Source organism: Oryctolagus cuniculus, chromosome 7 (genome assembly GCF_051225735.1).
Source record: "Oryctolagus cuniculus isolate XC-2025 breed Fujian yellow rabbit chromosome 7, ASM5122573v1, whole genome shotgun sequence".
Classification (NCBI taxonomy): domain Eukaryota; kingdom Metazoa; phylum Chordata; class Mammalia; order Lagomorpha; family Leporidae; genus Oryctolagus; species Oryctolagus cuniculus.
The window spans coordinates 14,678,140-14,704,592 of record NC_142873.1 but is presented as its reverse complement, the minus strand read 5'-3'; the positions used below and the strand labels follow the sequence as shown (position 1 = coordinate 14,704,592).

Sequence of the window (26,453 nt, the reverse complement as noted above, 5' to 3'; positions counted from 1 at the left end):
GCTGAGGGCTCTTCCCGGGCCCCCAGGATTCTCCTGATGAGCATGCCCCTCCCTCCCCTTCTGCACTCCAGGACACCACAGAGACACAGGGACTCCATGCCTGCTGTCAGCTGGGTTTCCCCTCCCCCATCCCTCTCCAGGCCCCAGGTCTAACCCAGTCCTGGAGGCCACAGGAAAACAACAGGAAAAGCACACTATGTTGCATTTTCAAAGCACCCGGCCCTAGCAACCTCCCTGAAACTGAGGGAAGCTGAGCTTCCCCGTGGGGCACTTGGGGTCACTCCTCCAACTTCTGAGAGGGCTCTCCGGACAGCAGCAGCTGAGGTGAGCGGGCAGAGGCAGCTCCCAAAGGGCGGGTTTGCACCCTGGACCTCACAGGGACGTCTGCACCCTGCACATCGGGTCCCCAGGAAATGCCCTGATACAGGCAGCGGGCTTTTTTGTTTTTTAGAGAATTTTTATTCTTTTTTTAAAAATGTTATTTATTTATTATTATTATTTGACAGGCAGAGTGGACAGTGAGAGAGAGAGAGAAAGGTCTTCCCTCCGTTTGTTCACCCCCTAAATGGTCGCTAAGGCTGACGCACTGCACTGATCCGAAGCCAGGAACCAGGTGCTTCTCCTGGTCTCCCATGGGGTGCAGGGCCCAAGGACCTAGCCCGTCCTCCACTGCCCTCCTGGGCCACAGCAGAGAGCTGGCCTGGAAGAGGGGCAACTGGGACAGAATCCGGCACCAAGACCGGGACTGGAATCCAGGGTGCCGGCGCTGTGAGCAGAGGATTAGCCTAGTGAGCCAAGTTGCTAGCCATAGCAGGCTTTTAAATACAGCCTCCAGCAGGTTCCTCATTCACGGCTCCACCCTGCCTCTGTGCTGTCTTGTACTTGCTTCTTTAACAACATTGATTATGGAGGCGGAGCCCGCGGTGCAGTGGGTTAAGTCCCCACAGGTGATCCCAGCGCTTTCCCGCCTTCCCCAAGCCCCGCCCAGCCTCCCCTTTCCCATCAGCCCCTTGTGAAGCCCCGGCCCCTGCGCCCAGAGGGCGCCATCACGACCCCCAGCCCGGCCTGCAGGCCGCCGAGGGCCTTGGGGGCTGCCGCCCCCCTGGGGAACCCGGATGCGGACCCCGCTTCAGAAAACAGAGCTGTGGACAATGGAGGACCCCGCGCCAGGGCTCCGGAGCGGGGACAGCGGTGCGGGGTCACTTGAGGGCCGCCTTCCGGAACCGGAGTCAGAGGAGAAGACAGGGAACCGCGGACGCGGGGCGGACCCCCCGCCGAGGGACAGGGTTCCAGGAGGACGGGCGCCGGCCCCAGGCTCAGGACGCCGCTCCTCGGGAGGAGGATGCGGGAGCCGCGCCCACAGCTCCCAGGAGGGCGGGAAGGGCCGGGCCCCTGGAGGAGGCCGCGGGGCTGCGGAGCCCGGGCGGCAGGGGGCGCTCTCCGGGACCACAGCCTCCTGGTGTTTGTAACTCCAGGCCTTTCATTCTTACTGTGGTGTTTATTCATTGGGGAGAGAGAATTACAGAGAGGGGAGAGGCAGAGAGAAAGGTCTTCCATGCTGTGGTTCACTCTCCAGATGGCCACTACAAGGGATCTCGCAGGCAGGAGCAGGCCCCAAGCCCTCGGGCCATCTTCCATGGCTTCCCCAGCCCATTAGGAGAGAGCCAGAACGGAAGAGGAGCAGCCGGGACAGGAACCAGCGCCCATGGGGGAAGCCGGCCCTGCAGCCAGAGGCTTAGCCCACCAGGACACAGCACAGGCCCAGACCACGGCGTTTCCGGTGCTGTGCAGAGAAACTGACTTGAAACTTACCAGACTCCAGGAGCTAGAATCCTGCTGTCTTTTCTCTTAGAGAGAGGAGGCCTTGCCTCCTGCGTGTAGGCTTGTAGTTTATAACTTTGTTGCAGGCAGAAGTCTCTGAGGGTTCAAGTGCAGTTAAGGAAGTGAGGTTAAGGTGGCTGCAGGTCATCCCGCACTGTCTTGGGCTCAGAGACTCTGGAGCTGGCGCAGTCACACTAAGGAGAGGAGCCCAGGAGCTGCAGCGTGGGGGGGACAGGGCTTGCACAGAAGGGAAGGGTCCAGCAGCCAGGTGGTACAGCGGGTTAGAGCCCCAGCCTGTAGCCCCGACCTCCATGGGGGCTGCTCCACTGGCTCTGCAGCTCTCTGCTGGGGCCTGGGAAGTAGTAGAGGATGGACCAAGTCCTTGGGCCCCTGCCCTGGTGTGGGAGACTTGGCAGAAGCTCCTGCCTCCTGACTTTGGATCAGCTCAGCTCTGGCCATTGTAGTCATTTGGGGAGTGAACCAAAGACCTCTCTCTCTCTCTCTCAGGTTCGACCTCTCTCTGTAACTCTGTCTTTCAAATAAAATATAATAATTATTAAAAGAAGAAGAACCAGGGCAGTGTCTTTTCCCGTGGGCCACACTAGTTCACTTGTAGGACCCCAAAAGCGGTGTCCTCTTGTGACGACCCCAGAAACACAGACTCCGGACCAGACGATGCAATAGAACAGGAGGTAATTTTATTTCATTTGTACAAATGGGCCCCCTACTGCTGCAAGCAGCAAGCAAGTGAGAGGAGCCCTGAGCAGCTATCTCACACAGCTTTTAAAGGGCAAAACCACAAAATTAACATATTATAGGCTGGCGTAAGTTCATTGGATAATTTTCAGTAGCGGGCCTTGTATGGCAGTCTGAAGTGCTAATGTCGGTGGAAAAGTACTAGGTCAAAGGGATACATTAGGGGGAGGGGGTTTCTAGGAGACAGGAGTAGGTTGCTACGTGCCTTGCAGCTTTTTTTGTTAACCTTGAGCAAGCGTAGGGAAGGGGCTTATCTACAAGGCAGGTGTTCTGTGTATCTCTGGTTAGTAGCTGACTGCTTTCTCTGTGAACCGGTTTACTCCCCATTTCCCAAGGCCGTCTCTGGAACGGTTTGTCTCAGGAGCCCCATTTTTTTTTTTTTTTATGGTGGCTCTTGGCTCCTTTCACACTCATCTCTTCCCTGAAAGGTTGCTGGGCCCAAGCCAGCTCCGCCCCGGGGTTTGAGACATTCAGTTTGTTCTGCACCTGTTCTCTCCATCCTTATCCTCTCTACTTGTTTTGTGTGTGTGTGTGTGTGTGTGTGATTTATTTATTTATTTATTTATTTGAGGGTTAGCACTACAGAGAGAGGGAGAGACAGAAAAAAGGGCTTCCATCTGCTGGTTCACCACCAAAATGGCCTCAATGCCTTGCTCTGGGCTGATCTGAAGCCAGGATTTATCCGGGCCTCCCACATGGGTGCAGGGGCCCAAGCCCTTGGGCCATCTTCCACTGCTCTCCTAAGCGATAAGCAGAGAGCTGAATTGCAAGAGCAGCAGCCGGGACATAAACCAGCTCCCACATGGGATCCTGGCCCGACTGACAGAGGCTTCCCCTAAAAAGCCACAGCCAGGCCCATCTCCTTCTACTTTAAATCAGATGTGGAAAAATCCTGCCTGAACCCCGTGCTCACATTAATGAGATTGCAGGGATGTGTGGGAAGGATCCCTCCTCCAATAGGGTGAAAACAACACCTGTGTCTTTTGTGCTTTTTCCACATGAATTCTTAGGTGCTTCTTCTAGTCCTATGAATAATGTGCTTCATATTTTTGTGGGGATTGCCTTGAATTTGTAAATTGCATTGGATAGAGTAGACATTTTCATCATGTTAATTCTTGTAATCCGTGGACATGGATGTCTTTCTAGTGTTTGTGTCTGCTTCAGGTTCTTTCACTGGTGTTTCATAATAGTCATGGTAGAGAAGACACTAAGAAATGGACAAGTAGGAGTACTTTCTACATGGCTTGGCAAACATTTTAATGAGATGTGGGGGCAAAGCATTGAGGCCTGTCTGTGTCTAGCACACAGTAACTGCTCAGTCACATTAGTTCTTACCAGTCCATCACCCTCTGCTCTTTCAGAATCTTCCTCCTTGTCTTAGACACATGGATAACTGTTCATGGTGTGATGGACCATTGTACTCACATAAGTTAATGTTCCTCAAATGATTTAAATGTTTAGTATTATTAATAATGTCTCAAGGAGCATCATCTACATATATTTGGTATGTCCCTTATTAATTGTGAAGGTACTTCTCCAGGTTGTATCCTGTAAAGGGACTTGCAAGATCAAATTTCTGGTACATTCCTGATGGTGCTGTTCTGGCCCCATTGCCTGGCAAGAAGATTTTCCCATTCACATTCGCAGCCACTGATGAGAATGTTCTTTTTTATACCCCCTTGCAGAAACTAGACAGCCCCTGTTACCTTCTGTTAACTTTTACCAGCACTTAACTCTTTATTGTGAGATTTTATCAACTCAGATTACACTCAATAGGCCTGGAAAGGCTGCAATCAATGGGATGGTCTGTGTTCTCTTGTATTGGATGACTGCTCTGTTCTGAGATAATCAGACAACAGCAGTGTGAGCACACGAGTCTTGCATGGTGGATGCCACTGTGTGTTGGGTTCCTGCAGTGTTCTGGATTTTGTGTGTGAGGCCCTCGTTTCTCTATCGCTCTTTCCTTTCTTTCTGCTTGCATCCTTATTCTTTCTTTCCACTGACTTGGGATTGGTCTGCTCCTGTTTTACTAGGATTTTTGAGATACTTTGTTAGGTTATTGGAAGTCTTTCTAATTATTTGATGTAGGAACTTAATCCCATAACCTTTCCTCTGCATACTAGTTTAAGAATTTCCCATCAGATTCAGCGTGTTGCGCTTCCATTTTAATTAGTTTCATGGAATTTTGAAATTTCCCTCTTGGTTTCTTATCCAGCCTTTATGTATTTGCATACCTTTGGGGGTTCTTGTGTTGTTGATTTCTAGTCTTATAGCATCCATGTTCCATGTGCAGATGAAAAGAATGTGTATTCTGCAGCTGTGGAGTGAAATATCTGTAGTCATCTGTTATGGCCATTTGGTCTGTAGTAGTTTCTCTCTGATGTTTGTTAATTTTTTTCCAGGTGATCTCTTCCTGTTGAAGAAAGGTGAGTGTTGAAGTCCCCCACTATTACTGCATTAGAATTCATGTGTCCTTTAGATGGAATAATTTTGTTTTATAAATTAGAGTGCTGCAGCAATGGGTGCATATGTACTTACCATTGTCACACCTTCTTGTTGGATCAAACCCTTGATAATCATATAGCAACCGTCATCTCTGTTTCAGTTTTTATCATCAAACCTATTTTATCTGATCCAACCGTAGGTACTCTTGCTCACATCTGATATCCATTAGCATGAAGCATCTTTTCCCATCCTTTCCCTTTCAGTCTCTGTCTTTACTGGTGTGTTTCTTGTAGGCGACTTGTGGTTGGGTCTTGGTTTTCATCCAGTCATCCTGTCTGTATCTCGTAACTGGGTAATGTTGTCTGTTGACATTCACAGTTAGTATGGATAAGGGATGGGTAGGAACTTGATTTTTAGAAATTTCATCATTTTCTTGTGAGTACTCTATGTTCTTTTTCCAGTGGGTTTTCTGTCATGTGTCTTGATGGTGGCAGTGACTCCTTACTCCGAGTCACTTGCAGAGGCTCTGGGACAGGAACTGCACAAGGCAGACAGTGCTCCTGTCTCAGGAAGACCCTTTTCTGGCATAGGAGCCTGATGGTCTAGAGGTGGTCACAGAAACTCATTCTGTGTCTGACTGGGATCACTACTTGATCCTTTCAGTGTTCTTTGGTCCTGCTGTGTCACCCAGGGATCAAACTGACTATATATAAATGATAGATCTTAGTACCAGAGTGACTCACAGGGGAAGCACATTCTCCAAATGGCCAAATGATGTCCCTGTATAACAAAGGAGGAAAATTCCTCAGTTCTTTGGATGTCACAACAGCAGGTGCACTTACCCAACTGGTAAAATATTTCTACCTGTGCAGAAATTTGTTGGATTGGTAACATCAGATTTTTCCAATTGGTTTTTATTGTCCATGTTCTTGTGTCTTAGCCCAAAAACTGTGTTGACTCTGCCCATTTCTTAGAGCATTTGCTCCTTGTTTTCTTCTGTTAGTTTCATAGTTTCAGATCTTACATTTAGATCATGATCCATTTTGAGTTGATTTTTGTAAATTAAAATCTATTTTCCCAGTCCCATTAAAATAGATGTGCATATCTCCAGGGAATGTTTTCCACACCTTTGTCAAAAGTAAGTGTAGGGATGTAGGTGTGTGAATTTCTAGGGGTTCTCTTTTGTTCCATTGTCCTATGTGTCTATTGTTATGTTGGTAGCATACTGTTTTGGTCTCAATAGCCTTGTGGCATGTCTTTAATTTTGAACTGTGATGCCTCCATCTTTGGCTTCATTGTGTTAAGAATATTTTGAGTATTCAGAGCCTTTTGTGTTTTCATAAGAATTTTAAGATTTTTTTCTTATTCTGTGAGGATGTCATCAGTATTTTGATGGAGACTACATTGAATCTCTAAATTGTTTTGGGTAGTTTTGATATTTTAATAATATTAATTCTTCCAAATCAAGAATATATGAGGGAATTTCATTATTTTGTGTCTGCTTCATTTTCTTTCATTAGATTTGATGTGTTTGAATTTCATTGAAGAGGACTTTCACATCCTGGTTGAACTTATCACAAGGTATTTAATTTTTTGTATCTGTATAGAATTAGATAGCACTTACCAATTCTCATCATGATGGTTGAGTATATAATAAGGCCATTGATTTTGGAATTCCACACTGTGTAGCTAATAAAGAATTACTAATCCAGAACACATAAGGAATGGAAACACTTCCCCTGTCAGGTGGAGGCCTCACAGCAGGAATGTGGGATTTCCCTGGGTCATGAAGGGGGATGTGAATGAGTTGGAGGTGTTTGTTATGTGTGGATGCTGTGTGTGATCCATTCCATCTGTGCTACTCTGACATTAAACACACTGCTTATCTGCCCCATGTGCAGGGGACATAGGGTGACAATGACAGTGACTCTAATTCAGCAAGGGCAAAAATGGAGCCTACAAGGAAGTCATGAATCCAAAAGTTTTCAAGTTGAGATGGGCAAATCCAACAGGACTTCCTGGGATAGGTTTCAAGGCTGAGGACTAATCCTCTGTGACGTGGGGCCTTGCCTCTGGGTCTCAGCCTGCATATACTTCCATCTTCATTTGATCCAGTAATCATGCTTTCTTCTCACACTCCTCTGATGTGTGTCTTTTCCTGGTGTTAGCAGCCTTCTCTTGGTTGTTTTGCACATACACCTTACCTGAGTCAGTCTGCCAATGCCCCGTGCTTGGCTCTGACCACTGTACGAGGGTCTGTTCTCATGATCTCAGGCACCTCAGGGAAATCTTTATTGACCTGATTTCCATTGGTCATTGTGGAGTTTACTTTTTTATCTTTGAAACTAGCAGCATTGCCTCACTGAAAAGCTGAGTCCACAGAGGTCCAGAATGAATCTCTACTCTCCCTGACTCCAGGAGACAAAAAGAAGAACATGGATCTCCACACAGAAATGACCTCCATGAGGTCTGACACTCTCCAGCACTGCAGCAGAGGAGAAAACCTGAGGGAGAATCCCAGAGGTAAGGGACCACACAGGACAGGCAGGGCTGTGTTAAATACTCTTTCACCTTGTGTGTTCTCTGCTCCCATTCTATCACCCAGTGATTGAAAACAGACAGAGAATACATAATGGGACAATAGAAATGTGGGAAAAGCTGTGTCCAAGGAATGACCCTCATACTTTGTTTGTTTGTTTTTAGGAGCAGTAATAGCAGTGCTTTACCCGAAGTCCACAAAACCCAACAATGCATTCTTGGAAGACAAGAGCCATGCTTGGCACAGGGAAGCTGGAGGTCAAAGCTCATGGGGTGGCCCTCCTTCCATCAGGTGCTGTGGTGCTGAGATAACCTCTTAGTCTCTATGGACCCCAGGTTCCTCATCAGTGAGGTAAAGTGTGTACTGTTCCTCTCTGAGGTCCTGCTGCTTAGGTTCCTCTGAGTCCCTGGGGAACCACACGTGCCCTGGGAACTGAGGCTGAGAGCTGACCTAGTCCCTCCTGTGTCTCCTCCCAGATCCAGAGCTGAGTCCACATCCTGAGAACCCAGAACTGAAGGTGCAGATGAAGGAAGACGAGCAGCTCTCTGGGACGTGAGAATGACCCAGAGAATGACAAGGTAATGTTAGGGTGAAACCAAGTGTGGGTGAGATGAAGGACACATTGTGTCAGAAACCTCAGGGGATACTCAGAAAGGCCTACTCCACTGTCCAGCCCCTGAAGGAGCCGCCTTCCATGAGCACTGAGGTCAGGAGAGAAACTGACTCCACAGTGAACCTGTGCACCTGGCCAGGGAGATCCCTGGATGGGATCAGAGCAGGTTTATGCTGAACACAAGCTTTCCATGCAAACTACAGATCCTGGTAACTTCAGTGTCACCACCAAAAAAAAAAAAAAAAAAGAGGGAGAGAGAGAGAAAGCACACCCTTCCTGCCCTCTTCAGCTAGGTACATTTTTCCACCCATGCTCAATTCTGTCATGCAACACACTGCACAATCCAATAAAATGGCAGTGGTGCAGTTCCACAGCCCCAAAGTAAGGATCCCCATGATCCCCACATGGGGCCAAGACCTATGTACATTGTTCACAAGGCTTTTGCTTTCTCTGTGCTATAGTGTGAAAGTACTCACAGAACTCAGTAGCTAAAATAATTAATCATTCATTTGAGAAATTGGCAAAGGACCTGAGTAGACATTACTCCATGAAAGGAATATGCATTGCTACCAGGTTTATGACAAGTTGCCCATTATCAGTACTCATCACGGAAACACCATTCCAAACCACAGAGGGATATCACCTCAGAACCATATGGTCAGCTGCTTTCACAAAGACAAGAGAGAATAAATGTGGGCAAGGGGGTACCGAAAAGGAAACACTTTTACATTATGTGTGAGAATGTTGAGTGGTATGGCCATTATAGAAAACATTATTGAAGTATTTTTGAAATGTTAAACTAGAACTGTCAAATGCCCATTCATCCTCCTTATGGGCATATGTACAAAAAAAGAAGAAACAAAAAACGATATCAGCATTTAGTAGATATACCTGCAATCCCTAGTCGATGCCTTATTCACAGAGGCCAAGATGCAAACTGCCTAAATGTCCATCAACAGAAGGTTGGTTAAGCAATCTTGCTGTCCATATATATGGCTTGAAAAGTATATTTTAATAAAAGGATACTACAGACTTTCCATGACACTTTGGAATCACTTGAAGCTTTTGAATCATTCTTAACATGTCTGTGTATAGATATTTATATACATATAATGTATAACAATACATTATACATGATAGATGTATGATGATGCTTAAATATATATTTATATGATGGAATGCTGTTCAACTCAAAGATAAAGGAACTCCCGTCATTTGTGAGAAACTGAATGAAATTGGAGGACATTATGGTGAGTGAAATAAATGAGATATAGAAATAATAACACTGCATGAAGTCTGCTATGTGTGGAGTCTGAAAGAAAAAATGGAAAATTGTTGAATATGTCAAAACAGAGAATATAAGAGAAGTCTTCAAGGTGGTGGAGTCTGGTGGGAAGAATAGAGAGATGTTAGGCCGGCGCCGCGGCTCACTAGGCTAATCCTCCGCCTAGCGGCGCCGGCACACCGGGTTCTAGTCCCGGTCGGGGGGCCGGATTCTGTCCCGGTTGCCCCTCTTCCAGGCCAGCCCTCTGCTGTGGCCAGGGAGTGCAGTGGAGGATGGCCCAGGTGCTTGGGCCCTGCACCCCATGGGAGACCAGGAAAAGCACCTGGCTCCTGGCTCCTGCCATCGGATCAGCGCGGTGCGCCGGCCGCAGCGCGCCGGCCGCGGCGGCCATTGGAGGGTGAACCAACGGCAAAAGGAAGAACTTTCTCTCTGTCTCTCTCTCTCTCTCACTGTCCACTCTGCCTGTAAAATAAGTAAATAAATAAAAAAAAATAAATAAAAAAATAAAAAAAAAAAAAATAAAAGAATAGAGAGATGTTGACCCAAGAGTACAAAGTGGTAGTTATAGAGAAGAACTAAATCTAGGGTTCTGAAGTTAAGCATGAGAATCTGAGTTATTAGTGGAGCATGCTATTCTCCATTAGAATGAGAAAGTCTGAGAATTTTCTAACAGTAGATTTTGTGGGTTCTTACCATGTGCAGGCACATAAAGGTTAACTGTGAGACGATGAATATTTTATTTACTAGTCTAGAGGAATCATTACACTATGGATATGTACATTACAATATCATTTTTGAATATTTTAATAATTATTTTAAAAGATGTATTATTCTATTTGAAAAGCAGAGTTACAGACAGAGAGGAACACACACACACTGAGAGGGAGAGACCTTGCATCTTCTGTTTCACTCCCCAAGTGCCTACAACAGCCAGGGCTGAGCCAGGCCAAAGCCAGGAGCCCAAAATGCCATCTGGGTATCTCACAAGAGCTCAAGGGCCAAGGACATATGCCATGTTCCACTGCTTTCCCTGCACCTCAACAGGGAGCTGGATCAGCTGAAAGTGGAGCAGCTGGGACTCCACCAGCACTCATAGAGGAGACCAGCGTCTCAAGTGGTGGCTTAACCCACTATGCCACAGTGGAGACTCCTACATCTATTTAGACATCAGAATTTAAAATTTCCAAAAAAAAAAAAAAAAGTTTTGATCATCCACTCAAATGGAAACCTTAAAATGTGCATCTTTGGGGACTGGCATTTCATTCAGCAGTTAAGTGGCTTTTGCAATGCTCACATATAGGCCCTACATATAGGACACCTGTGGGTGAAACTGAAAGTGGAAAGAAGTGTCCACTAAAGAAGGATGCACATTCCCTGAAGGGAGGAGAGAGCTTCCTCTTTGCTTATGGCCTTGTCGAGCTAGGTGGATCCAGAAGGCTTCTGTAGCTGAGGCAGCTCATGTCAAGCGCCCTGGGTGAGCACTGAGGTCAGACATAAGAGTGTGATTTGTTAAAGACACAGTGAGAGCCACTGTGCACTGCCCTCTGTCCTCAAAGCTGTATCAAGGGACCTAATAGTAGAACTGTTCTCCAGAATCACTTCCTTTTAGTGCATTAAATGGAGGATATTCTTATGTCTCATAGGTTATAGTTCTAAGAGCTCACAGCAGATGTATCATCCGTGGGTTCTTCTTTGAAGACAATTAAGTTTCTAAAAGGAAAGAAGGGAGAAGAGGAAGGGAATAGCAGAAGGGGGCAAAAAGTGAAATCCCCTTTGAGAAGCAGTAACCTTGGACAGCCCTTTGCTAGGCTGCTGAGTAACAGTTCTCTTCATTTCTTGTTCCATTCTGTCTTTTTTTCTTTCTCAGACTAAACAGGAGAGTTGGAGGAGGAAGAGGGGGAGAATAGGTGGGAGGGCAGGTAGGGGGGGAAGAAGGACTATGTTCTTAACATTGCATTTATGCCATAGATACAACATTAAATAAGAAGTTAATTTAAAAACTACTTCAAATATGTAACACACATATTCCTCAAAATAAGTTTGCCATCATTATAAAATTAGTTGCAGTAATTATATATAAATATATTATTAAAAGCATTAGGTTCTTCCCATACATTTGCAGAACAAATTGGAGTTCTGCACACCAAGTGTCACCCTGGCCAAGCCTGACTGTTGCATGCTTTTGGGGAGTGAAATAGTAATGTAACACATAGTTTTGGTTGTGTTTCTCTGTGTGTATGTCTCTACATCTTCATCTTTACATCTCAAATAAGTATAATTAAACAAAGAACATTTTCATTTCCATATGTTCAAATATGTTCAAATTAATATGTTCAAATTTTCTGTTCAAAGTCATTGATAAGAAGATGAATATACAGGCCAACATAGGGAGAAACTTTTTGAAATTGCATACCTAATATAACAATTCTATCCAGAAAACTAAAAGAGCTCTCAGAATTCCTTTGTAAGATAATAAAATGACCCATTTATCAGGGAAGCTTAAAATTCACCATTTCAAACACTTAGAAAAGCCTTGAGATCTCTTTAAACAGCAGGTGGGGTGACTTCCTAACAGCCCTGAGAAAGGAAGGCTTGTTGGGACACATTTTCTGCCTTGGTATTTTCATACACATACATAACTATACAAGCGATACATGCTTAGGTGATTTGGGGACACGGTCTGTAGTATCAGTGCAGGATCTATAACTATGAGACTGGCAGATGGGTAGGTTGTCTCCAGCAGTGGGGGTCTTGTGCCTCAACCTAGCTTAGGCCCCTGGAAGGCAGAGTTCCAAAGATTCCGTGACACGCTCCACCTTCTAATTCTGCGATGGCAACGGCAGACCGTTAGCTGCCACACAACAGCCAGTCCTAGCAGAGACTGAGCTACAGGCAGTGCCTTCAATCTAGGCTTTGGCAGTTTTATCCTTATTTGTCCAGTGAAGAACTTCCCAGTGTTGTCGGGCTGTGGATCAGGTGTTTCACATCAGTAAGTGAAGCTTGACTGTTATTGTCACCCCTCAAGTCAAGCCTACCTGAAACTCTTGGATGTCATTTGTTTGACCCTCGCCTGTGTTTGGGTTTCCTCTCCCCAGTCCCTGTTGTCCTGCTGTGACACACCATCAGCATGGCAGGATCCCAAAGCCCTGCATCAGATCCCGAGGCAGAACTGAATGACCTCGAATGCCAGCAATTGCGATCCCAGCTGGCGAAGAGCCAACAGGACTGCTGGGAGCTCCAGGAGAAGTTTCTCATAGCTGAGGCTACAAACTTTGCCCTGGCCAGGGAGCTGAAAAAATACAGTAAGTTCTCTCAGGTCATTTCACCACAGTGATGATTGTCCTGTATCTTCTCCTGAGGAACTAAATGGCCTCACTACGTGATTGTTGTCTTCTTTTTGCTGAACTTAATTTCCTCCTGACCACACTCCCAAGCTGACACACAGGGTTTCACAAGTTTTCCAAGTTAGCAGTGAGGTGTAGGGTGACAGGAGGGCTGAATCTGTCATGGAGTCCTGATGAGGCATAGAGCTGCCTGTTGTCCTCAGGGTCAGGCTCCACCATATTGAGTGCATGTTTATGATCATCCTGTCTGTGTCAGCTCCTGCAGCCTTATACCATCACTGTGGGCCTCATTTCTGGGGCTAACGCATTTCACTCAATTCAAGCTTCCAGTGAGTTCCCATTGGCAAAGCACTGTCCTAGGTCCAGAAGTGGACATGTGTTCAGAGTGAGCAGGATGGGCTTCCAGAGAGACAGAGAGTCTCCTGTGCACTGGAACTCTGGTATCCATGGGAACACCCTCACGACACAGCCTCCCCGCTGGGAGAAAGTCCTGCTCCTGGAGCACAAGTTCTTCTTCCAGAAGAGGAAGACGCTGCCTGAGACCTGGGAGTGGGAGCACAGGGTGTAGGGGGGGAATCAGGGCCACTCACCTGGGTGACCCCATTGCCCACCTTCTCTGTAACTTTGATTTATCTCCCATTCATAGGTGCTATCATAATTCCTGCCTCTGTAGATTGTCACAACCAAATGTGCTCCTTCTTTCCTATACAACTCCAAGGATGGTTCCTTGCTCAAGATCAACAGAATCTTGAGCCAGTGCCGCGGCTCACTAGGCTAATCCTCCACCTAGCGGTGCCAGCACACCAGGTTCTAGTCCCGGTCAGGGCGCCAGATTCTGTCCCGGTTGCCCCTCTTCCAGGCCAGCTCTCTGCTGTGGCCAGGGAGTGCAGTGGAGGATGGCCCAAGTGCTTGGGCCCTGCACCCCATGGGAGATCAGGAGAAGTACCTGGCTCCTGCCATGGGATCAGCGCAGTGCGCCGGCCGCAGTGGCCATTGGAGGGTGAACCAACGGCAAAGGAAGACCTTTCTCTCTGTCTCTCTCTCTCACTGTCCACTCTGCCTGTCAAAAAAAAAAAAATTCAACAGAATCCATGAGGCCCTTATTGTACTGTTTCTAATTTAGCAGGAACTATACTTTTTCTTGGGCCATATTGCCTCAGGGCCTTACTTTGTTATACATTGTACTCTACACAGTTCCATGAAAGATGGTCCCTTAAGTCTGAAATAACAAACACTTGAAATCTTTCCCAATGCAAGGAAACAGTCCTACACCCTTATCAAGCTCCCAAACATACAAAAGGTGACGACTTCATGCCCCAGGTTCCTGTTTGACCTGAGAGGCTGCAAGACTTGCTGTGTCCAGTGGCTCATGATTCAGTCTGAGCTCAGGGGCTGGGAACTCTGATTCTGTAAACACCAGTGGAATCACATTGTCAAGTCACCTTCTGTATCTTTGAAGTCCTTTTTTTTTCATTTTATTGGGAAATAGCAGGGCTAGCACTGTGGCTTAGCAGATAAAGCTGCTGCCTGCAGTGCTGGCATCCCATATGGGTACTAGTTCGATTCTGGCTGGTTCATTACCAATCCAGCTCTCTGCTATGGACCTAAAAAACAGTAGAAGATAACCAACGTGGCTACACCCCTGCATCCACATGGGAGAACTAGAAACAGCTCTTGGCTCCTGGCTTCAGATTGGCACAGCTCCAACCTTGCAGCCATTTGGAGAGTGAACCAGCTGATGGAGTCTCTCTCTCTCTCTCTCTTTCTGCCTATGTTGCTCTGTAACTCTGCCTTTCAAATAAATAAATAAATCTTTTAAAAATAGGAAATTTCAGATGCTATGTAGTGAGGTGATGAAATACAGATGTGAAACTCCCAATCTGGAGCCTGGCCCTGGAGTTCTTTTGGTCTTCAGCAGGCACTGACTACAAAAGCACCTCCCTGAGTTCTGTGTGTCTGTCTTTCCCCAGATTGTGAGAAGTTTAAAAACATCATTGAGTCCATACTGACCAAGAAGCTCCACTTGGAGGAGCCGCTGGCAGAGAAGCCCACGGTCCCAGAGCTGCTCAGGTAAGGGTCTCTGTGTGGGGCAGGCAGGTGGGAGGTGTGTGGGTGTCTCCGGTGGGGCAGCTCAGAAGGGAGAACTGAGGCATCTCAGGCATAGAAAGCCAGGGCACTGTGGCAAACAATGTTCTCCATGTAGGATCACTGTGGGACCCCAAAGAAGTGGCCATCAAAGGAGGATGCACTTTTCTTTAAGGGAGGAGGGAACTTCCACTTTGCTGATGGCCTTGTCTAAATACAGACAGAGTTTTCAAAATGCTTCCATAGCCTAGTCAGCTCATGTCATGAGCCTTGTGTGGTCCCTGACAACATACAGAGGAGTGCTAATTGTTCAATTAACAGCAGGAGTCACTGTGCACTGACTCCCCATGCAGGACCTCTGTCCTCAATGAGTTGTATTAAGAGAGAGTTACAGTGAACCATTTCTCAAACAGTTTTTATTCTTGGGTGGGTGTGAGTGCACATTGTTGAAATTGTTACTTAATATAGAGTTGGTCTTCTGTCTACAAAGTTCATTGAAAATGCATCTTAATGGAGAATGAGACTGAGAAGTAGAGAGGGAAGAGGAGTTGGGCTGGGAGTGTGGGTGGTACCCTGGGTATGTGGAGAATAACTATATTCCTAAAGTTGCCTTATGAAATGTATATTCCTTAAAATAAAAGAATGAATAAATTTTTAGAAAGAAATGGTAAAAATTAATTTTACTATGAAAGTAAAAGTGAATAGGGACTTTGAAAAAATTCTCCCTTCAGGAGCAATTAAATTGAAAATATATTTTTCCCTCCTCAATTACTGTCTATTTTCTTAATAAAATGGTATGAATAGATAATAATAAAAAAAGACATCATGGAGTCCATGTTGACCAAGAAGCTACACGTGGAGGCCCCTGCCAAAGCAGCCCAGGTCTGCTGAGCTGCTCAGGTAAGGCTCTCTGTGTAGGGCAGGCAGGTGGGGATGTGTTTCACTAGTGGGCAGCCCAAATCAAAAACTGAGCCAGCCTGTGCCAGACAAGGCCAGAGAGTTACAGCAAAGCCCCGTGTCTCAGACGTTATGAAACAAGGAGGGAGCAGAGGAATCTGAATTCAGAGCTGCAAGTGCGGAGAGTCTGTAAGTAAGGTGTCCAGGTGGATGGGCTCCCATGGGGCCCTCCTGTTTACTCTCTCTTCTGCAACAGGAAGTCCCCATGGCTGTGTTTCTGGGAATCCAGTCACCAGTTAGCTTTGGTCCTCTGTAGGTGGTGCTCTGCCTGTTCTCTCTTCTCCCGTGTTCTCATGGTTCCCTTAGTGTGGAGGTGCTTTTCTGTGGGCACTCACCTGGAGATGGAGCTGCATTGGGTCTTCTCAGGGGAGGAGGAGGGGATGCTGGGCTCCCCTGTTTGGTCATCTTCCAATCAATCCTCATTTACCCTTAGTCACCATCACCTCCTGATATAGAAGACTGATGCTTAGCTTGACCCTGCCAGACCTTCATTCTTGTTTCTTGCCATGTAACCCCTGTGTGCACCATGATTCCCAGTCACTGCACTGTACACTGTGTGTCTTCCTACATGGAAATGCCTGTGGCTGGAAGGAGGAACTGAATTAGCACCTTTATGAAGGCGAGAAAGGAAGAATCCTTGCACTGTTGATAGATAACAACCTGAATGGAATCTCAGGAATTGTGACAAGATCTTTCTCTAAAAGTGGGAGCAAGGCCTTGTGTTGCCCTTTGCTATTCTTGGCACAGGTATTTCTCCAAACCTGAGTGGTGATGCTGGTGGAGGGCTCTATAAGGCATTGTTATGAAAATCTGTGGAAACACAGAGAACCCAACACTCATCCCTTCCCATGTAGAACTTTCTCCACGCTTGCACCTTAGGCATTGCCGTGGCATCCTTGAAGATCAGGACCAAGAACTTTCCCAGTTACGTCCAAAGGTCCAAAGGGGGAGAAATCTAGCCCACATCCTGCAGCAGTACCTGAAGGACGTGCTCACTGTGCATGACCCTGAGACCTGTACAGGGCAGGGCTTCCGACGACTGCTCACTGAGGCTGTCCGGCTGTCAGCGTGCCTTGAGGACCTGCTTGGAGCAGGTAAGCTGGGCACAGGCTGTCATCTGAGAAGCCTCCAGGGTTCAGATGCATTCATCTCTCTGCCATGGGCATTTGCCTCAGCTCTTCTTGGTACTGAACATGTGTGCCATGACAAGGTCAGCTCTGCTTGGGAAAAACAGATAGGGGCAGAGAAGTCTTTCAAGTGTGCAGTATCCCAAAGCTCTCCTCCCTTCCTGATTGTGGTTGGCCTTTGGGGGAAGAGGCAGGGTCCATCCTCATATCAAGACCAGATGACCTTGTGAAGTGAGGCCACTGTTAGGCTGAACACAGTCACTGAGCTAAGTTGAATGGAAGCCTCCAGCTCTGTGATCAGTGTGGTTTTCAAATGGTAGACAGGTGATTGCTTTCTCCATCCAGGATTTCTCTCTCCTCATTCACTAGATGGACCAAAAACTCTGGGGCAGAGCAGATGTAACCATCAAAGGTGGAAGCTGTTGCTTGTATGTTTCCCAATAGGACAAAGGCCCTCCTCTCCCTGGGAGTGCCAGACCAGGCACTAGCGTTAGTAGAACTTCTGTGAGGAAAGCTGTTGAGAAGGGAACTCGTAACACAGAGAGAATTTCCTCTAATGATACAGCAGAGAAAACGTGGAGGGCCTGTGAGGGAGGGATGGAAGTCGGGTTCTTTGCTTCTTCCTGACAGATGGAGGTTCTCTGTGAGACCCATGGGAACATAGAACCCATGCCTTGGACTCCCACTAGTGGCAGGATGAGGAATAACAGGCAGAAGTCCCAGGGATGCTTGAGAAGCTTCCAGTGATATGAGAGCAAAGGATGTTGGCCTAATTTCAGGCAGAATCTGCCATGGTTCTGATCTCCAAGTGCAGAGACACAAAGCCTGATGGACCACAAGAGAATGGCAAGGTGTTCCTTTAAACACAGAACATTTGAAGTTTTTGTCCACTGTTGGCCCATATGTAGATATTCATATGCACACAGAGGCCACCTTGATTGTAGTGGGGGGGGGGTGATAATATCTGATTGGACATTTCTGAATTTGTTTCCAGAAAATATTGAAGAGGAGGAAACACCAGCACAAGGACCTGTTGCTGACAGGTAATAGTGAATGATTAGGAGCTGGCAACAAATGGGTGAAGGATGCACAGGGTCTCCTAAAGAACAGAAAAGGGGCCGAGAAGTCATGAAGTTGAGATGCACACAGAAACACAACTGCAGATTGTGTTGAGTCCTTCCTTGCCAACTAGGAAATCCCCCTGTTGAAGTAGTTCTCTGTTGTCCTGGTCCTAGTTGCTGACAGGATCCATCATGAACTCACAGCCTTAGGTGTTGCCTGCACACAAAGGGAACCCCTGTTCTCTGCTTTCTGGAAAAGGGAGGAAGATGGGCATCTGCTTTCTACAGAGTTAGCTGAAGTTCTCATCAGAGAAAACTAGCAAAGAGGCAATGTGCAAAGGGAGCAGTTAGGAAGAATCCAGCCAAGTTCAACTGCAGAAAAGCACCTCTACAAAACCATGTTTGCTGTCCTGTGACTTGGTTAAGAGAAGGCCCAGAAGGTAGCACATCTCTAGAATCTGCCAAGCCCCTAGAACCTTGATCACATGGCTGCAGGACACTGCAACAACCCAACCTGAGCACAGGGTGTCAGCCCGCGCGGCTGTCAATGTGTGCTTGTGCTGTGACTGTGCCATGCAGTGACAGTGGAGGCTGCTTCCTCATTAGCTGCTGTGTATTGAGTGTGATGAGCAGAGGCTGATCTCTTCCCAGGCCCTCTCCCCCTAGGCAGCCACACGGTGTCCAGAATGGGGGGAACCACCTCTATGCTGTCTATGACTGATCCCTTATGCACCCCATCCAAACCAGCCAACTCCCTGGTGTCTCTTCCTTCCTGGTTTCATCTCTGTCATCCTTATCCCACCTGGCTTCTCAGGGAGCTCTTGGAAGTGGATGAAATGGAAACCCCACAAAGTTCACAGCAGGAAACATCTATCACTGGTGCTGTTGACCACCTGCCGAGTGACTCCTGCCTGCCTGAGGGCACTGTGCAAATGTCTCCTGATGCTGAGGACACCCACGGTGTGCTAGGTGTAGATATGGAACACGCTTGTTCACACAAGAAAGAAGAACCTGTCACCGTTCTCCCAGGTAGCCTCTCCATTCTTTGTACACAATGGCTCTCAGGTGGAGGGTTGCTTTTGAGCACAGGCCCTGCAGACACAAGTTGGTTTCAGTCAGGGTCCAGGTTGTGGCACTGAACAGAGACATCAGGAGAGTCAAGGAGTTTCGCTCCCCTCAGAGGCTGTTTGTCTCACTGCACCCTAGCCTAAGGGAACATACAGAGGCCCTGTGTAGGAAGTGCCTTTCAGACACTCTAACATAGAAATAATGCCTGCTGTCACCTGCAGTGATATCATTCTGTTCTACTACTGCATCCCTGGAGTTCTAGTCCGATGCAGGCTTTTGGTAACACTTCCCATGTGTGGGCCAAGTTGTGATCCTAGTTTCCCTACTTCCATCCCTAGTCTCTATCTCCTTTAAGACAGCTTATCTTAGCTATGCAATCATCTCAAAACCAAGTCTTTTATACTGTACTTCCTGTACAGTTCAAAAAACATAGCTGAATCCAGGAACGTCCCTACAAAATCAGTGCTCAATGTTTCTCTATAACTGCATAGATTTATTTATGTGAGGTGTTATGGAGTTCATTAAGCCTTCTATAGAAACTCCTCTACCCTTATTCACCATGTTCAGTCTGATAGGATGAGTCAGTACTATAGCAACACTCCTAGATTTTAGATACATAAATCCTAAAGGGCCTGGGGAGAGAGCTCTTGAATTGCTTGTATTGTTCCCATAGACAAGAGGGAGATTATTCATGAGCAACTCTTAGAATAGCCAAGATTCTGTGTGGCATCAAACAGGTTTCAATTCCAGAACATCAGACTCCATGCATAGCTCTCTCCCAGTGTTCTACCTCCTCTCCACAGTCAGCAACCTGGGTCCTTAAAAGAGAGCAGCCTGACAACTGCAGTTTGCCTCCTAGAAAGTTCTTGTGAGCTTAGAATCCCTGAGGACCATTGCAGGCAGTTTCTAAGGGTTCTGGGCAGAGGTTATTGAGATGCTGATCCAACTGTGAACAGGGAGATTTGACCCCTTGCCCAGGATGGCTCACCAAGCCCATCTCCTGATGTTGACTTAGTCCTCCTGGAGGATTTCTGTCAGTCTCCTGTTCTCACACGAGAACAATCTGTCCCCTTGGTAGTAGTGGCCATTGGATACCCATATCTGACCTAAAACCTGCTTAACCTGGTCAATCTCTCTGAATTTGTTTGCAGAAAATCAATATCACGAAGTGGAGGTACAAGAGCAAGTTGTCACACACACTTCCAGGTAACTCGGGGGCAGAGCAGACAGTGTAGCATGGACTACTAGGGAATCAAAATACTGGAGAAACTGGTGACTAGAGCCAGTTGGAACATTCAGCCAATGATGAAATGGCTCTGTTCATAATGTTCCCTTTTGCATTGTTTCCCTCTATATTCCCCCTTTGAACATCCCTCACATATTTTAACCTGTAGTCTGATGACAAAGTCACTTCTGTACCTGTGATGCGTGTCTTCAGTGTCTCTGCCCTCCCATCTCAGCAGGGAGCTCCCAGAGGAGCAAGAGCAGGAAGACCCAGAGGACTCGCTGGACGAGTGCTACCTCACTCCCTCGATTTCCCCAGTTGTTTCTGAGCTTGACCATTCCACGTGGAGCAGCTGGTGCCCCCTGGAGCAGCAGGACATGCTCTCTGCTCCAGATGCAAATGGTGAGTCCCCCACTGTGAGGTGATACAACCCCCTCTGCTTGCCAAGGAGCCCGCACTATCCTTGCACTCATCACTCCCACCTGACTGAGAGGGCTCCTGGACATGGGATGGTCTGAGACGTTCCCAGCATCTGTTCTTTTTCAACCAGTCTGTTGCACAGGTGTGGTTGGCCCATCCAGCCTTGCTGTCCTCCCATTCCTTGTGTGGCTTTGTCACTCAGATTCCAGTGCTCAGTCATTGCCAGAAGAATGTCACAGATGCACACCCACCTAAGCAGCACATCTCATGCTTGTCTCTGCCGTCTGTTCTGAATGAAGCAGACCCCTCTGCCCCCTGCAGTGTTGATCACACGAGTCATTCCCCATCCCTGTCATGTGACATTGTTTCCTGTCAGAGCCAGCAGCATGCTCGTCTCCATTACAGTCAAGATACTCCCCCTGTTTCATTGAACCCAACCACATTGTCTGTCACTTCAACATTGGCATCATTTCACCTACCACACATACAGAATGTTCTGCCATTCCTTTAGTAGTGTGTCCCCAGGCTGCAGGTCTGAGACCTATGCTTAGAGATTCCATGAGTAGCCCAGTTTTCTCTTGTGCTGCACACATGCACTCTGATACCCAGAACTGAAAATTCACCTGTTCCACCTTTTATCTTGTCCTCAATGTACAAAATATGGTAAACCACAAACTACCAAGATAGCTTGTTTGAGAACCATGGGCACTGCGCTTCCTCTCATGGAAAGGAATCACACTAGGAACGAAGTGTCTCCAGAGAATATTATTTTAGATTTGATTTTACCTTATGAAAGGCAGAATTAGAGAGAGAAACAGGGAGAGAGAGGGTGGCAACTCTTGCATACTCTGGTCTGCTCCCCACATGGCCACAATGGCATCGACTGGACCAGGCCCAGGGAGGAACTAGGAGTTTCCTCCAGGTCTCCTATGTGGGTGCAGGGCCCAAGTACTGGGCCATCTTCTACTGCATTCCCAGGTGCATTAGAGGGATCTGGATCAGAAGTAGAACAGCCAGCACTTGAACTGGCATTGACATGGGATCCTGGGGTTAAAGGCAGCAGCTTTACCTGCTATGCCACAGCACACACACTTGGGAAAATTTGTTTCATTTCTGTAGGGAATCAGGTCAGCAACTATTGGTGTGATGGCTGGAGGAATAGGGAGGTTTACCTCATGTGTCAAGAAAAATGAACAAGCTAGTTCCCTCAGAAATGACCTCCACCCTCTAGACAATTCCTATCTGAGGAGTCGGCAGTGACACTGAGGATACTGGTGTGCTGTGCTAGCGCTGGACAGCGCATTGTACAGGCTTTGAGGGGATCATCCTAGATGACTGTGCCTATTGGAATTCATTTGCAGAAAAGGAACATGACAATGATGAAGTGCAAGAGGAAGCACAAGCCCTGTCACACACCAGGTGAGTCTTAGGAACCCTGGGCAGCGAGCTTAGTGCTGACACAGGAAGACTCCAGGTCCAGAGAAGAAGAGCAGTGCCACTGTGCATCTCCCATCCATTGAGCCAACCCAGCGGTACCCCGTCAGCACTGCTGTCTGCCATCATTAGGGTACCAGTCTGGGTTTCCACTTCTCCCTACCTTTTCCATGTAGTGACCTGCAGCAGGCTGACTCCATGAAGGAGCCTCTCCAGGGATTCCTTGCCATCATTGCCCCTCTCTCACGTGCAGTGAAGGGCAGGGTGCTGCTCACAGGTCTCCTCTTCTCATGAGCTTCTCTGCCCCCCATTAATCACGTGAAACCACCCGACAGAAACTAGTGCCTCAGCACTGAGAATAAGACTGAAGGCTAAAGCTGTGATCATCTCCAGTATCCCAAAAGGGGAATTCATTGACTCTGCATGTAATTTACATAAATCTGTTGAAGCCGGTTTTTGTTTTCCAAATACTCATGGGTACTAGTGGACCAACTGAGAGTCATTTCTCCAGGCTGAGATCCTAATGACCTCATCACAGAGGAAATGCTCTATTTCTCTCTGCTTCTGTCTCCATGCCCTGCCAATATCTCTGCTATTCACCTATCACCTCAAACCTAACACTCTTTCTCCAAGAAGATGAGATTTCTGTTTGCCTGTTTACTTTACATTGACTTCAAGCAGTACAAATAAGCATAAAGAAGTCTACAAGCACACATAGATTTAATAAAATTTAATATTTGGCTGTAGTTGATTCATGTGTAAATATTATATATCTACACATACTTACTATTCACAGTGAAGGCAGTGGTGTTTCTGTTTTACCTGGCTTTCTGTTTCCCACGTGCTTCATATGAGCACTTCATTTTTCCTCACATGAAAGCTGCCCTGTGTTAATGTTCAGGTCGTCTACTCCAGGTGGTCAGCAAGGAGCCTCCTCAAATGGAAAACATTGCATCCTGTCTGCATTGTTAGTAGTCATTCTTCCCCAGATAGGGACAAAGTTGTGGGTGGCCCCTTGTTCGGGTCAGCCTCTTCTGGAAGCCTCATCTTTGGAAAAGCTTGGAGAGGGGCTTTCTGTTCCCTCTATGTTTCTCACCCACCTTTCCCTCCCTCCAGTCTCATCAGGGAGATTCCAGAGATTGAAGATCAAGATGTCTCACAAGACTCTCATGGTATGTGTTTGACTCCTGCACTTCTTCCGGAAGCTTCTGACTGCTCCCATTCTAGGAGCACCTGGTCCTCACTGGGAAACAGCCTGTCTGCTCTGCTCTTGTTGTAGACAGTGAGTGCTCCATTGTGAACAGGAACACTCCACTGCTCTCCCAGGTGGCCTCTGTAGTCTTGGGTTGCTGCACCTGTGTTGGGTGAGACAGACCACTGTGCACTCAGGCCCTGGGGAATTATCTCAGTCTGGATGTGGCTCTTGATGGAGTTTGTTCATAGTCATAAAACGGGGGAATCCCTTGGCTGTCACCAGGCCCACTTTCAAGGTGCAGCTTTTGACATCAAGACAGGGAAGGAGGGGATGGGAAGGCACGATGGCAAACACCGAGCCACCACCATCTCTCTTGGAGAGGCTTCTTTAACAACTCACTGTGATGTTCCTAATTGTAGCAACAGTTGCAATTGTAAACAGCATCCTCCAAACTTCTCAGGCTTAAAGCTTTGGCAGTCTGTACAATGTTTCCTTAGTTATCTGATACTAGGTATCCTTGGTCGGCAGACTGTTTTCTCTGAAGCAGCGTGGTGCTAACCACAGCAGTCCAGTCCCGCACCTGTGTCCATGGTGTGGTTTTCATCTTCTGCTTCACAGCACTGATTTGTGCTCATATGAGGTCTGTAGTTTTAATCCAGTGTCTAAACTCGGCATTTTATTCTCATGCAAAGCCTCCATAATCTTGTACCAGGACAGGAATCTATTCAGTATCTGAGTGAGGCTGAGGGGTCCCTCACATCATCACAGGCAGAGTGCCTCTTGTTGAATCGGAGCCTTGGAGTATTGCTTCATGGGGGTTGGGGGGCAGAGGAAAAGTCCAATTTCCTTGAATCTGAGCTTCGATGAGGTTTTACACTTTCAGGAGGAGTCTTTAGGGTTTGAGGCACCTTCAGTCATCAAATCATTCAGTAGGTAAGGCAAGAAATCCTGATGCCCTTCCCTGTTTCTCAGTGTTCTGGAGTAGAATTGGCAATGACAGTTGTCCCCCCAGTGCTATTGATCAGCAGGCACCTTTTCGTGGTGACGCCATGCGCTTTTCCTCTGTACAGAGGTACAGAGATGTGCAGAGTCATCCCAGGACACAGCGATCCACACCCAGCTGTGAAGGCCACTCTCATGGGCATCTGTGCTGTGCTAGACCCTGTGCCATCCTGATCCATGCAACCCTCACTGGACCTCTCCTGGTGGAGATTCTGTCCCCACCTTGGGGAGAGGATCCTGAGGCTCAACAAGGTCACTCTCCCAGGTCACCCCACCTTGTGTGCGTTGCAATCAGAGACCACTCCTTGGCCTGCCCCTTGTCTGTAGGCTCAGTCCACTTGTTTTCAGCAGACATGCCAGCCATGTGGCTGGTTTGGGTACTCACACTTAAAACTTTTCTTCTGTAACAAATTGTGTTGAGAGAATTTCAAATATCAGTAGAAAAGTTCCGGTCTGCAAACAAGAACTTCTAAAGTTCCTGCAAACATCTCCCACTAGGAAGGCATCGGTGTGCTTCATCCCTGAGCAGGGTCAGCACCTCATTGAGGTTCTCAGATAGAACTCCAGCTCAGGAGTGCCCCATGGCCTGAAAGTTCCTGGTCTCTCCCCTCGGGCTTTTTGCACTCAGGCTCCCAGTGAGGCATGCCCATCTGCATTTCTGTCGAAAGTGGTTGCTGTTTCACAGAACAGAGTTCCCTGGATGAACGTTTCTAGGCTCCAGTTGTGCCTGGGATGTCTGACTGCAAGCATACAGGAGCTGCTTATGCTCAGAAAGCCAGAGCAGATTGCTGGGCAGTTTATGTACAGAATGATCCCTTTTGAGAGCAGGTAAACCTTCATCTCTGCCCCTCGTGACTGCTCTGTCCTTGTACTCCGATCCCCACTGAGGATGAGTGAAGTCATTGCTACGTGCCAGACCTACAGACTTGTGGTTGTAGACTCAAAATCCTGAATTGAGCTGTAAGCAGGAGTTAGAATTCATATTGTTTATTTGTTATGGAACAGAGCTGTGACCACTTCACAGCAAGCTCAGCAGCATGTGCCCCGGTGGTGTTTGCTCCCTCCTGGTTGGAACCTTGGAGGATCACTGTCGCCACGTGCTTACTTTTTCTTCAATACCAAACCTCAGCTCTGCCCTTTGACATCCATGCTTGTCCAGGCCACAGCATCCATATAGGCATCTCTGTCATTCATGTTCTCAATGGCGTTTCCATTTGAAGATGAATGGACTAGGGAAGAGTTCGACCAGAAATACACGCTCTTGAATTGCTTGTATTGTTCCCATAGACAAGAGGGAGATTATTCATGAGCAACTCTTAGAATAGCCAAGATTCTGTGTGGCATCAAACAGGTTTCAATTCCAGGACATCAGACTCCATGCATAGCTCTCTCCCAGTGTTCTACCTCCTCTCCACAGTCAGCAACCTGGGTCCTTTAATGAGAGCAGCCTGACAACTGCAGTTTGCCTCCTAGGAAGTTCTTGGGCTGTAAGCTTAGAATCCCTGAGGACCATTGCAGGCAGTTTCTAAGGGTTCTGGGCAGAGGTTATTGAGATGCTGATCCAACTGTGAACAGGGAGATTTGACCCCTTGCCCAGGATGGCTCACCAAGCCCATCTCCTGATGTTGACTTAGTCCTCCTGGAGGATTTCTGTCAGTCTCCTGTTCTCACACGAGAACAATCTGTCCCCTTGGTAGTAGTGGCCATCGGATACTCATATCTGACCAAAACCTGCTTAACCTGGTCAATCTCTCTGAATTTGTTTGCAGAAAATCAATATCATGCAGTGGAGGTACAAGAGCAAGTTGTCACATGCACTTCCAGGTAACTCGGAGGCAGAGCAGACAGTGTGGCGTGGACTACTAGGGAATTAGAAGCCAGTCTTCCCCAGATAGGGACAAAGTTGTGGGTGGCCCCTTGCTCAGCCCAGCCACTTCTGGAAGCCTCCTCTTTGGAACAGCTTGGAAAGGGGCTTTCTGTTCCCTCTATGTTTCTCACCCACCTTTCCCTCCCTCCAGTCTCATCAGGGAGATTCCAGAGATTGAAGATCAAGATGTCTCACAAGACTCTCACGGT

At 47.3% G+C, this 26,453-nt stretch overlaps 1 protein-coding gene across 1 annotated transcript in view; it reads left to right on the top strand.

Annotated features, from left to right (window-relative positions):
• The first annotated feature begins 7,378 nt into the window (after window positions 1-7,378).
• Window positions 7,379-26,453, top strand: part of LOC103349989 (putative NBPF family member NBPF7) — a 29,515-nt gene continuing 10,440 nt past the window's right edge. Inside the window, exons 1-14 of the mRNA XM_089336776.1 lie at window positions 7,379-7,545; window positions 7,726-7,912; window positions 8,038-8,139; window positions 12,555-12,761; window positions 14,774-14,873; window positions 16,725-16,939; window positions 17,967-18,015; window positions 18,848-19,062; window positions 20,253-20,307; window positions 20,562-20,728; window positions 22,108-22,165; window positions 23,297-23,352; window positions 24,348-24,447; window positions 26,396-26,451. Of these exons, the coding sequence (XP_089192902.1) occupies window positions 12,587-12,761; window positions 14,774-14,873; window positions 16,725-16,939; window positions 17,967-18,015; window positions 18,848-19,062; window positions 20,253-20,307; window positions 20,562-20,728; window positions 22,108-22,165; window positions 23,297-23,352; window positions 24,348-24,447; window positions 26,396-26,451 (1,246 nt within the window). The 5' untranslated portion in view covers window positions 7,379-7,545; window positions 7,726-7,912; window positions 8,038-8,139; window positions 12,555-12,586. The remainder of the gene's footprint in view (window positions 7,546-7,725; window positions 7,913-8,037; window positions 8,140-12,554; window positions 12,762-14,773; window positions 14,874-16,724; window positions 16,940-17,966; window positions 18,016-18,847; window positions 19,063-20,252; window positions 20,308-20,561; window positions 20,729-22,107; window positions 22,166-23,296; window positions 23,353-24,347; window positions 24,448-26,395; window positions 26,452-26,453) is intronic.